At 35.2% G+C, this 16,216-nt stretch overlaps 1 protein-coding gene and 1 pseudogene across 1 annotated transcript; both read right to left on the reverse strand.

Moving 5' to 3' along the window:
• Window positions 1-443: 443 nt before the first annotated feature.
• On the reverse strand, window positions 444-4,685 carry LOC146887335 (putative disease resistance RPP13-like protein 1). Its single transcript, XM_085672549.1, has 5 exons — window positions 1,864-4,685; window positions 1,566-1,734; window positions 968-1,511; window positions 704-784; window positions 444-491 (listed from the first exon to the last, which is right to left on the reverse strand). The coding sequence occupies exons 1-3, from the start codon at window positions 4,551-4,553 to the stop codon at window positions 1,011-1,013; spliced, it is 3,360 nt and encodes a 1,119-aa protein (XP_085528675.1). The 5' UTR covers window positions 4,554-4,685; the 3' UTR covers window positions 444-491; window positions 704-784; window positions 968-1,010.
• Window positions 4,686-6,982: 2,297 nt separating this feature from the next.
• Window positions 6,983-15,640, reverse strand: LOC146887336 (putative disease resistance RPP13-like protein 1; annotated as a pseudogene).
• Window positions 15,641-16,216: the final 576 nt, after the last annotated feature.

The following is a 16,216-nucleotide window of genomic DNA, read 5'->3' on the forward strand; positions in this document are numbered from 1 at the left end:
GTGGTATAGTTTTAAACCGTTCAGTGATTAGTAATAAGGCAATACTATATGTGATGACTCTCTTCTATATATGCTTCCTTTGTTTTGAATATTCACATAAGACAGCATTTCTTTCTTCTGATATCAAGTAAAATCCATGCAGGGCAGAAACCTGAAGAGGAGACAATGGTTTTGTTTTATTCTGCCATGTGAAAACTACATCAAAGGGGGAATCTAGATATTTATGTAGAAATCATTTATCTAAAATATATTGTAAAATATCTAATGCTGTTTCCAATAACAAACACGTACGCTTTTTACGGTTCAACAATTACACAAACTTTACATGTTTTCTGACAACTACATCAAATCCTGCCTCTACAAATTTCATAAATAAACGAAAAGTTGGGGGAAGAAAATTGTAGCTATGAAGTAAAAGCTATTATTGTAATGCTCACTGCTTTAATGTCACTCTCCAAAACTGAGTCCAGTTTTTCTTTTTTTTTCTCTTCCTGTGTGGATCATTAAAGACACGGGTATTAGTCATCAGTGTATTTTGAAAGCACAATTGAAAAAAATAACACAGAACAGACCAGTTGAGGATATAAATTCAACAAGGCGAAAACAAATACAAGTTCAAGTCCCAAGAAAAGGAAGTTTAAAAGTAATTGCATTTTCACAATTGCGTTTGTTTCAAGAACAATATCCCTAAACAACTACTTACTCTTTTCGGTGTGCAGCTTAGAATCAAGGTCAGCCGATGAGGGAGGGTGTCTTCTGCTCCCTCCAGATTCAGATAGGAATGCTGTACAGAGATAATACGATTAGCACCAGATACCGGCTTCCAATTAAATCATTAGTTTAAAAATTAACAATAAACAATTAACAAAAGAAATCATTAGACAAAGTGATGAATGTAATAGCACAACAATGTAAATTAACAAGATTGTAATTGAAAAGGTAGAGAGATAGTATAGAGTATCAACACCTATTGAAGAGGCAGAGAAACGGGAATTATTGCTCATCTAACTTTAAAATTTTGAGCGAACACTTAGTTTTTCGATGTGAGCAATCTTTTTCCAGTCTTGGCCTTCAGGATTCTGACAACGTTGTTCCAACAATGGACAGTTCCAGATTTCAAGAGAGGAGATGGATTTGGGGAGACCATCCTCCGGTAAGCATTGGAGGTTGGGACAAGCATGAAGTGTGAGAGAAGAGAGGTGGCAGAGACCCTTGTAATGCATCTTTTTAAGATTTGGGAAGTTATTGATTCGTAGAGAAGTGATAGAGTGTGGTAGCAAAATTTCATCGGGAAAAAACTTCACATCCATATTTTCAATAGACAAGCTCTGAAGACATGTGTTGGTACCCAAGGTCTGTCTTAGGGAGGCCATAAGTTTGAAACTTGAAAGAGACACATCTTTTACATTTGGTGGCAAACCTTCGTCTGGGAACATCTCCACTTTTGGACAATTCATTATTTGTAGTACATTAAGAGACGGAAGCAGGATTTGCATCCGTTTTGGCAACAACTTCAAATTATCCGCTCCATTAATTCGAATTATCCGTAGCCGCGGAGCAGATACCCCTTCACTAGGAAATGATTCAAATCGTGAGCAACAGGAAATTGTCAAAAACATGAGATGATTATGAGTGTGCTTCTGTGAAATAATTTGTAGGTTACGACACTCAAGCAGGAAAAGAGACTTAAGGTTTGGGAAGAAATCGAGTGGAAAGGTTGTTAGAGAATCACAACTGCCAAAGCGAATATGTTCAAGCAGATCAAAGCTACGACTCATTGAAATATTCATAATTGGAAAAACAAAAAAGGTCAAGGCTTCAAGTGAATTATGAGATACAGTATGCTCACACCTTTCGAGGCACGATGCTTCCATGCTGTCAATTATATAAAGATTCTTTACATAAACAAGTTGATCTGGCAGACCTTTTAGCTTGGGACATTGATACACCGAGAGAGTTTTAAGACGTGGAAAAGCAGCAGTCTTACGTTCACATTCTTCCAATTCCTTCATCTTTGAAAATGTCAAACTTTCCAAAGATGTAAACGAAGAAGAGCTATTCCCATAAAATTCATCACCAATGCTCACTATTCCATCAAATCCAATAATCTCAAGGGTCTTCAGAGATGACAATAGTCCAAGGGGAGGCAAACACAAACAATATTTACAGTCCTCCAGCCTTAAGAACACCAAATTTGATAATGAATTATCAAATACCCAACTTGGGAATTCTGTACCACCATAGTTCTTTATTGACAAATATTCCACGATTTTGGAAGGTTGTAGATTCTCCAATACTTTCTTTTCTTTCCTTGGATCATCAGGGATATGGTCTGACTCCCATTTTAACTCTAAATCCACAAGATCTTTATTTTTCAGATTTGCTTCTAATGCATCTAGAGGATTTACAATATTTTGCACCTCATTAATTGATAGTCTTCCATGAAGATTGAGGCATCCTAGAAGCTTAGTACTAAACTCCTTATTTTTATCGATAAAAACCGGACTGAGTACTTGAAGATTCTTCAACTCTCCAAAATGCATTGGCATCTTTGTTACTTTTGTATTTTCAAATTCAAGACAATGCAATTTGGTGAGTTTATGCAAATTTAAGGGCAACTCCTCCAGACTTGAACAATAGTTCAACTTCAAGATTAGCAAGTTATAGAGCAAACATGTTGATTCGGGTAACTTTTGTATCCCAGTTCTCGAAAGGTCTAAAGAATGGAGATGTTTAAGATCACCAACAGAATCAGGGACTTCTCTAAGCTCAGAATATGCATTCAACGATAAGACACGTAAAAACTTAAAGTTGGAAAACAATTCATGTACCAAAATCTTGAATTGCAAAGGATAATAATCAATATTTCTTCCCCCGAATTCTTCAGATGGAAAAAAAGAACGCAGTCTTTTAGCATCAGTTAAACTCCCAAAACCATCAAAACATTCTACGTCATTGAATGCAAATGTAAAATGACGGGTTGTTTTGGGGATGCAGTTTCCTTTATCAAATTTCAACCTGAAACAAAAATCTGCACAAACATATTTTGCCAAATCATTCAGAAGGTCATGCATGGAGAAATAGGTTTTGAAATCTGATTGAAGAAAGAAAGACCTCGTTAGTAAATCATTGAAATACTGTTCACCAATTTCTTCTACATTATTGATTTGTTGAGAGTGATGGAGAAAACCTTCAGCCATCCACAACAAAATTAATTCCTTCTTGTCAAATTCACTATCTTTCGGAAACAATGCACAATAAGCAAAGCATCGCTTGAGATGAGAAGGAAGGTGTTGATAACTCAGTAATAGAGCAGGGATAATTTTCACTTCTTTCGGCAAGTCCCATATGTCGTTTTCCAATACACTCTTCCAATATGAAATGGATGACTTTGTGCGGAGAAGACATCCGATTGCTTTCAAAGCAAGAGGTAATCCTTTGCACTTCTCAACTATCCTTCTACCAATCTCCTCTTTCTCATCATTCAATTCAAGATCATCATCTTTTAGTGCTTGTTTTTTAAAAACATTCCAGGATTCGTCGTCTTCTAATTGCTTTAGGCGATGCACTTTAGATCTCATGTTAGACGCAACTTTCTCAGCACGTGCTGTGACAAGAATTTTACTTCCTGCAGCCCCATAGCTAAGAGGAGTTCGAACAGCTTCCCATTCTTCTCCTCCTTCGTTCCAAACATCATCTAAAACAAGAAGAAATTTCCTTCCTGATATTTGGTCTTTCAATCTTCCATGAACCATTTCTAGGTTCCCGCTATCATCTTTAGAGTTAGTGATTGCCTCAAGAATTGTTTTTGTCACTGTGAAAACATCAAAATGATCGGAAACACAAACCCAAGCTCTGATATCAAATTTAGCCTCCTCCATCTTTGGGTCACGGTACACATGATGGGCGAGTGTGGTCTTACCCAATCCACCCATGCCCACAATGGAAAATATAGATGGATGGTTATCATTGTCGGTTTCAGATCTGAGCCAATTAAAGATAATTTCTTTGTCTGCATCTCTGCCATAGATAATACTTTCAACCACCAAAGAAGATGATGGCAATTTCTGTGACACCTTACTATCAGAATAAGAAGTACCGTTTTTCAAACCAAGAGCATCCTTTTGCTGTTCAAGATATTTTAGTTGTTCTAGGACTTCTTTCATCTCTGATTCAATTTTCTTGTTAAATGAACTGAAAGTAGGGTTGAAGAAGTTTGATACCTTGTAAGTGAAGGTTTGAGGTTGGGATTCAGCTTCCACTTGGCATCTGGTGAGTTCATAATCTATTTCACCCAAGAGATCCTCTGCATCAAAGACAGCCTCCTTGACAGAAAGAAGCCATGCTTTGACGTGTGGATCTGTGAACTGTTTCTGTTCTGCATCATCAGCAAGAGCATTGATGGAGTGCAGCATGATGTTCAAATTGCGGAGCAGCTTCTCATCAAGTTTTCTTCCACGAAAGAAATCTACGAATTGAGGAGAAGCCAGCCTGTCGAATGCAACCTGAAGAAAAGCGGAAAGAAGAGCACCACCAACAACTTCTGCTGCCATAGTAGGAGTTGGAACAGATTGGAGTGAATGGTGAATGGAAGTGTGTAATTTGAAATCCAAGTGCAGGGAGGCTATACCGATGAAACAAGTATGTGGCTATTTTACGACTAAGACTTGACTTTAAGGATAGTGGAACATCATTTTCTTTTATCGCAAATTTTCTCAGCTTTGTTTCACAATTCTCGTTAGATTAGGAATGGGCGGCTCAAACATTTTATAAGTTTTATTCATCATCATAAAATGTGAGCTGTTCGATATTCATTCAAACGGCTGTGATGAATGAAAGCATGAAATTCTGAATGGAGAGAGGATTGTGGGCCCAGTGAAGCAATAATGTCTTTCTGATAATTTGTTTAATTGTTAAAAATATTCGGGTAAAATTTTAAATATTATTTCATTGACTGACTCCACTTAACACTGATTTGGTATTATTTTTTTATTTGGACACTAATTAAGAATTAAATTAGATTACGAGATGAGATTTTGATATACCTATTATTGTTATTTGGTGATGGTTACTTTTTATTTGTTCTTCTTACGATTGTGGTATAGTTTTAAACCGTTCAGTGATTAGGTATAAGGCAATATAGTTACTTTTATATAAACCTTATTAGTTTCCCATGAAAATGAAACGGTGATGTTTTCATTCCCTCTGCCTCTGCAGAAATTAAAAACAGAGAAAAGGTACTACAATCAAAAATGCAGAAATTAAAAACAGAGATTTTGCAATGCATGTTTTGCAAAAACACCCTAGCAATGATCTTACTGTAAGTGCATTAGGCGATGCACTTTACTTAACAACATTGTAGAAACAGATGTTTTTATTTTTTTTTATCTTATCAAACACGAATTTGAAAACAGACAATATTGATAATTATTGATTTGTCTTATTAAAATATTTAAATAGTGAAGTATTCTATTCATAGCTTTTAAATGTTGCTCTCTTGATTATGCAGGAAATGATTGACCACACTCAAAGCACACTATGTCTTATCTTGTATCTTGTGTGACCTAAATAACTGAGCTTCTCTACAAACATGTAATATGAACCTTTATTTTGATAGAGTTATCATTCTCAGTTCTATGACTTTGTTCTGTATGAGTTCTAGAGGCCTTGTAATCAATTTTTCATTCTTTGAGAAGATAAATAAGATATTGAAGTATTTTAATTTTTCAAGTTTCTTCATCTTGAACTAAGAAACAAGCTTCTCTTTAAATAACAATTATACTTCAACAACCCTACAACAATCATTGTCATCTAAATAGATTAATAGAAGGAAGAATAAGTTTCCTTTCTGAGAAATGTTTGATAAAAAGTTTCAAGAACTATCTGTGATCACGTTAACCCAATCTATATATATATATATATCAGGAAATTGGCAAAGAACTTGTATAGTAGTTGTACCTTTACCCGGCTAGAATTGACGTCAAAAAATTTCAGAAGCAAAATTGCTTTATATCATTGTGCATATGTTTGCTGGAAGAGTTAACAATCAAACTCACTAACCCTCTCATATTTTGAACAGCTGTTTGCTGTGAAATGATTCTCTGAAATCTGTCATAGTTCTTTGGCAAATCATCCAAGTAGTGTAAGTCAAAGCTTCTAATCACACAAGTTTTATTAGAGCACTACCCGGAATTGAATTCAACCAATACACATAAGAAAAAATCCCCTGCAGGCAATACCAAAGATAAACAGCAGTATTACACTCAAAAAAAATAGATGGTGAATTGATTCTTCATTTTTTTACAAAGAGAACACATGGAACACAAAACAGCCCCTCCATAACCATAAGAAGTTGACGGCAATTTCTGTGACAATTTAATACTTGATTCAGCACCAGAATAACTACATTCTTTGAAACCAGGTGCACCCTTTTGCCTTGCAAGATATTCTAGTTTTTCTTGTTAAATGAACTGAAAGTGGAGTTGAAGAAATTTGATGCCTTATAAATGAAAGTTAGAAGTTGAGATTCAGCTTCCACTTTGCATATGGTGAGTTGATAGTCTCTTTCATCCCAGAGATCCTCTGCATCAAACATGACCTCTTTGACATCAAAAAGCCATGTTTTATAGCGTGGATCTTTGATGGAGTGCAGTGTGATGTGCAAGTTTCCCAGTAGCTTCTTATCAAGTTTTCTTCCACAAAACAAGTCTAAAAACTTTAGGAGAAGCCAGCTTGTCAACCACCAACAAATTCTGCTGCCATCCTATGAATTGGAAACAAAGTGACTAATGGAAATCAGTAATTTGATCTCAAGTATATTATTGTCAAGTAACAAAATCATCCATTGAAACTCATCTCACCATCTCCTTATTACTAAGTGTTTCAGTTGTTTTAGTAAATGGCGATTACGCAGTGAAATATTTGCAACTAAGAAAATTGTAATGGAAAAGATGGAGAATTAGCACCTGATAAAGACAAATGGAATTGCGACACATCTAGTTTTGAACTTCTTAATACCAAATTCCCAAGTTTTTAATGTGAGAGATCTTTTTTCGGTCTTCACCTTTTGGATTCTGATAACGCTTTTTCAATAACGGACAACCCTTGATAGAAAGATGAAAGATGGATTTGGGTAGACCATCCTCTGGTAAGCATTGAAGGTTGGGGCAATGCTCAAGTAAGAGACATGAGATATGGCAGAGACCCTTGTACTTCATCTTTTTGAGATTTGGGCAATTGGAGATTTGTAGAAAAGTAATTTTGGGCAAAACTTCAAGAGGAAAAGACTCCACATCAACCTTTTTAATACACAACCAGAAAAGAGATGTGTTGGCATCCAAGTTCTCTCTTAGAGAGGCAATAAGTTTTGAACTTGAAAGAGACACTTGTTTACATTTGATGGCAAACCTCCATCTGGGAACATCTCCACTTGTGGACAATCAATTATTTTCAGATCATTAAGAGGCATTTTTGTATTTGAGGGTCCATTTGACCTTAAATTTGTAAAATAGGGTCTGTTAAATTTTTTTTTGTCAAATAGGGTCAAGTCGTTAGGGTGGGGGACGACATTACAAGTGAAGTCGTCCTCCACCCCACCGGTTTCTATTTTTTTTTTCAAAAAAGCAAAACCGTCTTATATAAGAACGGTTTCTGTTTACATGGCAAGTGAAGTCGCTCTCTTAAGTAAGGCTTTTTTGTAAAATAGGGTTCATTTGATGTTAAATTTGTAAAATTGGATCCATCGAATTTTTTTTTATCGAACAGGGTTAAGTCGTCAGGATGGGGGACGACATTACAAGTGAAGTCCTCCTCCACCCAACCGGTTTTCTTTTTTTTATTTTAAAATAACAAAGTCGTCTTATGAGATAACGGTTTCTCTTTACGTGGAAAGTAAAGTCGTCTTTCTACATGACGACTTCACTTTTCCTTTTTTTTTTGCGGTTTCTTTTCTTTTTTTCTTTTCGTGATTCTGATCGTACACGTATGAATCACAGTAGTAAAAGCTAAGAAATGTGTCATTTTTCCACATTTGTGAAAAAAAAAAAGCAATAAAAAAATCCATGTCCTTTTTGGCGTCTCGAATATCTCATTTTTTCATGTCAGTTGTTAACGTTGATACTGTTGATGATTTTACAGTGAAGAATCATGATTATCATTAATTTGTAATTATTTGGTAATGCAAATGTGTAAGTTTAATGGATTATACACAAAACATGATTTCATTTTACGAAATCCAACGAACAATTGAATCTATATATGGTTGAAACTTTTTCCTCCATTTTCAGCGCCTAACTTTTATATGTATGGTGAATAATTCAGAAACTCTAGAGCCAAGTGTGAAGATTCTTAGCCTTGCAATTAAGGCTCCTCACAGACATGATGTTTATGTTAAAAAGAAATATAAGAAAAGAAAAGAAAAGTGAAGTCGTTACTTAAGAGAGCGACTTCACTTCCCATGTAAACAGAAACTGTTCTTATATAAGACGGTTTTGCTTTTTTGAAAAAAAAAAAAGAAACCGGTGGGGTGGAGGACGACTTCATTTGTAATGTCATCCCCTACCCTTACGACTTAACCCTATTTGACAAAAAAAAAATTAACAGACCCTATTTTACAAATTTAAGGTCAAATGGACCCTGAAATACAAAAATGCCCCCATATGTCACTCTCCAATACGTTTTTCCAAAATGAAATTGCTGACTTTGTCCAGAGAAGACTTCCGATTGTTTTCAAAGCAAGAGGTAATCCTTTGCACTTCTCAACTATCCTTCTACCAATCTCCTTTTTCTCATCATCTTTTAGTGCTTGCTTTACAAAAACTTTCCAGCATTCATCCTTTTCTAATTGTTTTAAGCGATGCACTTTAGACCTCATATTAGAAGCAACTTTCTCCCCACGTGTTGTCACAATAATTCTACTTCCTGGAGCCCCATAACCCAGAGGAGTTCGCACAGCTTCCCATTCTTCTTGTCTTTCGTTCCAAACATCATCCAAAACAAGAAGAAATTTCTGTCCTGACAATTTTTCTTTCAGTTTTTTGTGAACCTTTTGTAGGTCTCTACTGTCATCCTTTTCATCTGTGATTTCTTTGTCCGCATCTCTGCCATAAATAACACTTTCAGCCACCAAAGAAGATGATTGCAATTTCTGTGGCATTTTACTATCTGATCCATGCCCAGAGTAAGTACACTTTTTCAGGCCAAGAGCATCCTTTTGCTTTGCAAGATATTCTAGTTTTTTTGTGACTTCTTTCATTCCCGAGTTAATTTTCTTGTTAAATGAACTGAAAGTAGAATCAAAGAAATTGGATACCTTGTAAGTCAAGTTTTGATGTGCAGATTCAGCTTCCACTTTGCATTTGATGAGTTGATAGTCTTTTTCATCCAAGAGATCCTCTGTATCAAAGACAGCCTCGTTCACAGCAAAAAGCCATGCTTTGACGTGTGGATCTCTGAACTGCTTTTGTTCTGCATCATCAGTAAGAGAATTGATGGAGTGCAGCATGATGTTCAAATTGCTGAGCAGGCTCTCATCAAGTTTTCTTCTACGAAAGAAGTCTAAAACTTCAAAAGAAGCCAACCTGTCAAATGCAACATTAACGAAAGCAGAAAGAAGAGCACCACCAAGAAGTTCTGCTGCCATGGTAAGACGGAAGTGTGTGATTCCACAATGATTCAGTGCAGGGAGCTGCTATGGTGATGAAATGAGTAGTTAGGTATTTTCTCAAGAACGGTGACTTGACTTTAAGAACACTGAACATTAATACTCAACCAATAGCTTTTAAGTCTTCCTGACAAAGCAACTTTTCTGATTTTTGACACGTATATGAACTAGAGATTTAATTGACTTAGCTGTTTATAACTTATGAAACATAGAATTGTATTATTTAGTCCTCTTCCTGCTTTAGGTGCTTAAAACTTCTGATATCAAGAACAAGTTCTTATACATGTTTATTGATGAATTCTAAGTTTCTATTTCGTATTGATACTTATACTCGTACTATGTTCCACTTATAGCAGTATAAATAATATCTAATTACACTCTAAACCAACACAAATTTATTAGCATGTGTTCAAAATTTTCTACAGATTATAAAACTTGAGGGCATCATTTTGCTTTTATATTTAGGAAATAATGTATGAAGAAGGGAAGGGTCTTATTTCTTTATATCTGCTGTGCTGATTTTCAAACAATCACATCTCAACTGATAGATACTCTCTGTTTTTCTTTTTTAAATTGTTACATATTTGAAATATTTATAATTTTTATGTATTTTTTTCAAAATTCAAAAAAATGTTAATTATTTTTTTATTACATATGTACCTTTACTCTGCATCTAATCTTTAATTAATTTATATAAATGCATTTAGCCTAACTTAAAGTTTTATAGATGCAAATTAAGCCAGGTCATTTGTCTATAAGGCATACTAGCAATACAATTTCTTTTAACAATGTATACACACTTTTAACATAAATCAGTATTAAGTAGTAAATCAATTGACAGTGCGACAATGAGTTCAAATTGTGAATTGCTTGAGCTGAATTCTCATATTAAGAGTAAAAGAGATGACTGTTTGAATATAGAAGATTTCCAGATAGATGATTTGAAATGAAAAAGGGAGACATGATTTCTTGGCTTCATTTCCATAATATACTAAACTTTCTTTCTTCCGACATGTATTTATTATACACCAGTTTGAACCGCATTGACATACACAGGTATGTCATGTTTCTAGTTGTTTTTGGAACTTCCATTAGATAATAATAAAGAAGATTTAGGTATAAAATATATTGTAAAAGATCTATTGTTTCTTCCATTAACAAATACAAGGACCATTCTCGGTACAACAAATACTCAATCTTTACATAGCTAATCAATATCAGGTCACTTGCACAAATTCTCCTCCACTAATTTTATAAACAAATGGAAACACAATAAGAAAACAAAATTAAAAGCTATTGGCAATTCTCACTAGTTAAATTCCCTTTCCCAGTTCAGCAAAAAATCAAATACAATTTAAAGGGTCTAAGAATGTATGTTTAGAAGCATTTACATTTCATAACTCCCTTTGCTTCAATCTCTCTCTCAGGTGTACTAGTTTTCCTTGGACCTGTTTAGGTAACTCATCATCAGATATGCCAATTTGAATCCCTTCTACTTGTTTTCTCTGTATAATATCATGGTACATTTGTGAGATTCCTTCTCCAATTTGCTTCTTAATGCTTTCAAAGAGAAGCCTAGTTAAGAAATTTTTGTATCAAAAGATCTACAATAGTAAGAGAAAATTAAATTCCAAAAAATTCCAAGGCCATGTACCTTTGCTAGAGCCTGCTTGTCCCCTTGTTTTTCCTAGGATATATGAGGAGCAAAGAGTGATCACTATCTTTTTCATGTCTTTTCTAAGTAAACTGCAAGCATACCTGTACAAAGAAAAGGTGGAAAATAAGTTTAATTTTACACAACATTAAGATTTTGTACCTTAAGAAATCTTTAATACAGACAAAAGCAATTTTAATAATTAATAAAAAATTAATACCTTAAGACAAAATTTTGCGGAAACAACATGATAGAAGATGCCTAGAGCGATCACTTGAAGTGAAGAAGACATTGGAAGCCATTGCAAGAAACTTGTGTAAGCACATCCCCGACTCGGTAATACTCTTGAATTACAAATAAAAATTTACAAGTCAGTCTCAGGAAGAATAATAGATCAATACACGAAGAGTCAAGATGGAAAATTAAAATACTCAACAGTCTAGAATTCTTAAGGAAAATAAAATTTGACAATGGCATGCCTGCATTGGACCCTGTTCTAAGAAAATTTCAAGGCTCAAATTTTATCAGTTTATCAGTTGTTTTCGGATTTAATCGATTAAGTATATAAATAATCCATATCACATAACTGTTTCAATATTGAACACAGTGATTCAATATAAAATTTAGCAGAGCAACAAAACAATAAAAAAAATACTAAAGTGATTAATAGTAGATCTTTTTAATCAATAAATCCATAATGATATTTGCAACATACTTACTAATATTTTTCAAAAGCAATAACAGATAAGAACAGCAAGAGGCAGCTTATAAAAAAATGTTTGATTTCCTAAACAAAGTTATATTGTTGTCAATTAACAAGTAATCCATTAAAACTCGTCTCACCGTCTCCTTTAAAGGCAACTGTTGTTTAGTAAGTGCTGATAAAAGAGTGAAGTATTTGTAACTAAGAACTTTCTAATTTTCTCTGATGAAGGTTGGGAAATTCATAATATTTGACACAGATGTCACGTAGACCCTTGTAGTCAAGCTTTTTAAGATTTGGGCAAAAAAAGATGATTAGAGTGGTGAGAGAGCGTGGCAACAAAACTTCACCGGGAAAAGACTCCACATCCAACTTTTCAACAATCAAGCGTTCAAGACATGTATTGGACCCCAATGTGTCTCTCAGGGAGGCGATAAGTTTTAAGCTCGAAAGAGACATAGTTTTTAAATTTGATGGCAATCCTTCATCTGGGAACATCTCCACTTTTGGACAATCAATTATCACCAAATCAGTAAGAGAGGGGAGTAGGAATTGCATACGTTTTGGCATCAACTCCAAATTCTCCGCTCCTCGAATTGAAAGTATTTGTAGCCACGGCGCAGATAATCCTTCACTGGGAAATGATTCAAATTGAGGACAATCTCCAATTCCTAGTACCTTGAGATGATTATGAGCATGCTCCTGTGACACTCCTTTTAGGTTTTGGCACCAACTCAATCGAAGTACACGGAGGTTTGGAAAGAAATCTAGCGGAAAGATGGTAAAATGAACGCAGTCACTATTAATCTCCATTGCTTCAAGAAAATCATAATTAGTACTGGGCATATTCACAACAGTCAAGAGTTGAAGCGATGATGCGAACATTTTGTTTATGCTAATTACGAGCTTATCACAGCAACCAATATCTAGATTCTTTAAATGAAGAAGTTGATTTGGCAGACCTTTAAGCTTGTGACAAAGATAGATATGAAGATTTTGAAGACGTGGAAAAGAAGTAGTTTTACATTCCCATTCTTCCAATTCCTTCATGTTGTAGAATTTCAATGTTTCCAAGGACCTGAATGAAGAAGAGTCGCTCCCATAAAATTCAGCACCAATGCTCACTATTCCTTCAAGCCCCATAATCTCGAGGGACTTCAGAGATGACAAAAGTCCCAAGGGAGGCAACCATAGACAATACTTACAGTTCTCCAAATGTAAAAGCACCAAATTTGATAATGAGTTATCAAATACCCAACTTGGGAATTCTGTACCACCATAGTTCTCTATTGACAAATCTTCCAAGTGATTGGGAGGTTGTAGATTCTCAAGCACTTTCTTTTCTTTCCTTGGATCATTGGGGATGTGATTCTCATTCCATTTTAACTCAAGCTCCACAAGGAGTTGATTTTTCAAATTTGCTTCCAATGCATCCAGAGGATTCACAATATTCTGCACCTCATTAATTGATAGCCTTCCATGAAGATTGAGTCCTCCTAGTTGCTTAATATTGATGACCTCGCTATCTCTGTCAATACAAAACGTACTCAGTACTTGAAGATTCTTCAATTCTCCAAAATGCATTGGCATCTTTGTCACTTTTGTATCTTTAAATTCCAAACAATTCAATTTGGTGAGCTTATGAAAATTTGAAGGTAATTCCTCCAGAAAAGAACAAAAGTTCATCTTCATTATTAGCAAGTTATAGAGCAAACATATTGAGTCAGGTAGCTTTTGTATATGAGTATACGAAAGGTCTATCGAACAGAGATTTTTAAGATCACCAACAGAATTAGGGACCTCACTAAGCTCAGCATATCCCTTCAAAGATAAGACGCGTAAAAACTTGAACTTGGAGAACAATTCATGTACCAAAATATTGAATTGGCAAGGATTGAATTCATAGAAACAGCCACTTGTAAGTGAATGAAATGAACGCAGTCTTTTAGCATCTGTTAAACTCCCTAAACCATCAAAATATCCTACGTCACCGAATGAAAATGAAAAATGACGGGTTGTATTGGGTATATTTCCTTTATCAAATTTCAACCTGAAACAGAAGTCTGCACAAACATATTTTGCCAAATCATTCAAAAGGTCATGCATGACGAATCGCCTTTCAAAGCTTGATTCAATAAAGAAGGACCTTGTTACATTCTTGATTTGTCGCATTTCAGAGCTTAATTGAAGAAAGAAGGACCTTGTTAATAGATCGTCGAAATATTGTTCACCAATTTCTTGTACATTCTTGATCTGTTTAGAGTGATGAAGAAAATCTTCAGCCATCCACAACAAAATTAATTCGTTCTTGTCAAATTCATAATCTTTTGGAAATAATGCACAATAAGCAAAGCACCTCTTGAGATGAGAAGGAAGGTGTTGATAACTCAGTAGTAGAGCAGGCATAATTTCAACTTCTTTCGGTAAGTCCCATATGTCGCTTTCCAATACCTTTTGCCAATCTGAAATGGATGACTTTGTGCGGAGTAGACTTCCAATTGTTTTTAGAGCAAGGGGTAATCCTTTGCACTTCTCAACTATCCTTCTGTCAATCATCTTTTTCTCATTATTCAATTCATGATCATCATCTTTTAGTGCATGCTTTTTAAAAAGTTCCCAACATTCCTCTTCTTCTAATTGCTTTAGCCTATGCACTTCAGACATCATGTTAGAAGCAACTTTCTCACCACGTGATGTGACAAGAATTCTACTTCCTGGTGCCCCATAACTAAGAGGAGTTCGACAGCTTCCCATTCTTCTCGTCTTTCGTTCCAAATATCATCCAAAACAAGAAGAAATTTCCTTCCTGATATTTTTTCTTTCAATCTTCCATGAACCATTTCCAGGTCTCCGCTATCATCTTTAGATTTAGTGATTGACTCAAGAATTGTTTTTGTAACTATCAAAACATCAAAATGGTCGGAAACACAAACCCAAGCTCTGATATCAAATTTAGCCTCCTCTATCTTTGGGTCATTGTATACATGTTGGGCGAGTGTGGTCTTACCCAACCCACCCATTCCCACAATGGAAAGTATTGATGGCTGGTCATGATTCTCAGTTTCAGATGTCTGCATCTCTGCCATAAATAACACTTTCAACCACTAAAGAAGAAGATGGCAATTTATGTGACTCTTTGCTACCTGATCCATCACCAGAGTAAATACCCTCTTTCAAACCGAGAGCACCCTTTTGCTTTGCAAGATATTCTAGTTTCTCTAGGACATCTCTTATCTCTGATTCAATTTTCTTGTTAAATGAAGTGAAAGTAGAGTTGAAGAAATTTGATACCTTGGAAGTAAGGGTTTGTGGGTCTGATCGAGCTTCCACTTGGCATCTGGTGAGTTCATACTCTATTTCCTTCAAGAGATCCTCTGCATCGAAGACTACATCTTTGACAGCAAAAAGCCAAGCTTTTATGTGTGGATTTCTGAACTGTTTTTGTTCAGCATCATCAGCGAGAACATTGATGGAGTGCAGCATGGTGTTCAGATTGCTAAGCAGCTTCTCGTCAAGTTTTCTTCCACGAAAGAACTGTAAAACTTGAGGAGAAGCCAGCCTGTCGAAGGCAACCTGAAGAAAAGCAGAAAGAAGAGCACCACCAACGAGTTCTGCTGCCATGGTAAGGAAAGAAAGTGAATGATTAACGAAAAGTGTTTGATGATTTCACAATGATTCAGTGCAGGGATGCTATAGTGATGAAATGAAATGAGTAGTTAGCTATTTTATCAAGACTTTAAAGCAGTGAACATCAATACTCAACCACTAACATCAATACCCAACCAATAGCTTTTAAGTCTTTTGCAAATTTTCTGAGCCATAATGATCCGTTGCATTTACAGGTTGGGTCATCGTGCGATTAAAAATGGATGGTTGAAATATAGGAGGAGTTTGAATGACCCGTATAAAAATGTGAGGAGTTGGATACGCATTCAACGGTTTTGATGAATTTAAAGTGTGTAAATAGGGAGTGGTGAGTGTAGGAAATGTGTATCCCAATGAAGCAATGAAGCAATAATTGATGAGTTTGTTGATTTTTCAAAGTTTCTTAGAGGGTTAATATGTCGCTCTTCTTAATTAAGTAATATGAGATGTTCTATTCTCATATGTGATGATACATGATCAAAGTATTAAGGTATTTAACATGAAGTTTAGGAAACCAATTTGAGAAACAATCGCGTCTGAATTGATACTCTCT

This window comes from Vigna unguiculata, chromosome 4 (assembly GCF_037176805.1).
Source record: "Vigna unguiculata cultivar grain cowpea cultivar isolate G323 ecotype 2 chromosome 4, ASM3717680v1, whole genome shotgun sequence".
NCBI lineage: Eukaryota > Viridiplantae > Streptophyta > Magnoliopsida > Fabales > Fabaceae > Vigna > Vigna unguiculata.

Bases quoted from the DNA above. Each gene is read 5' to 3' on its own strand.
- LOC146887335 (XM_085672549.1), bottom strand. From the start codon at position 4,553: ATGGCAGCAGAAGTTGTTGGTGGTGCTCTTCTTTCCGCTTTTCTTCAG. The intron at 1,735-1,863 runs GTGCCTCGAAAG...TCGCTTTGGCAG, and splicing joins ATTGACAGCATGGAAGCATC to TTGTGATTCTCTAACAACCT. The intron at 1,512-1,565 runs GTATCTGCTCCG...GATAATTTGAAG, and splicing joins AATCATTTCCTAGTGAAGGG to TTGTTGCCAAAACGGATGCA.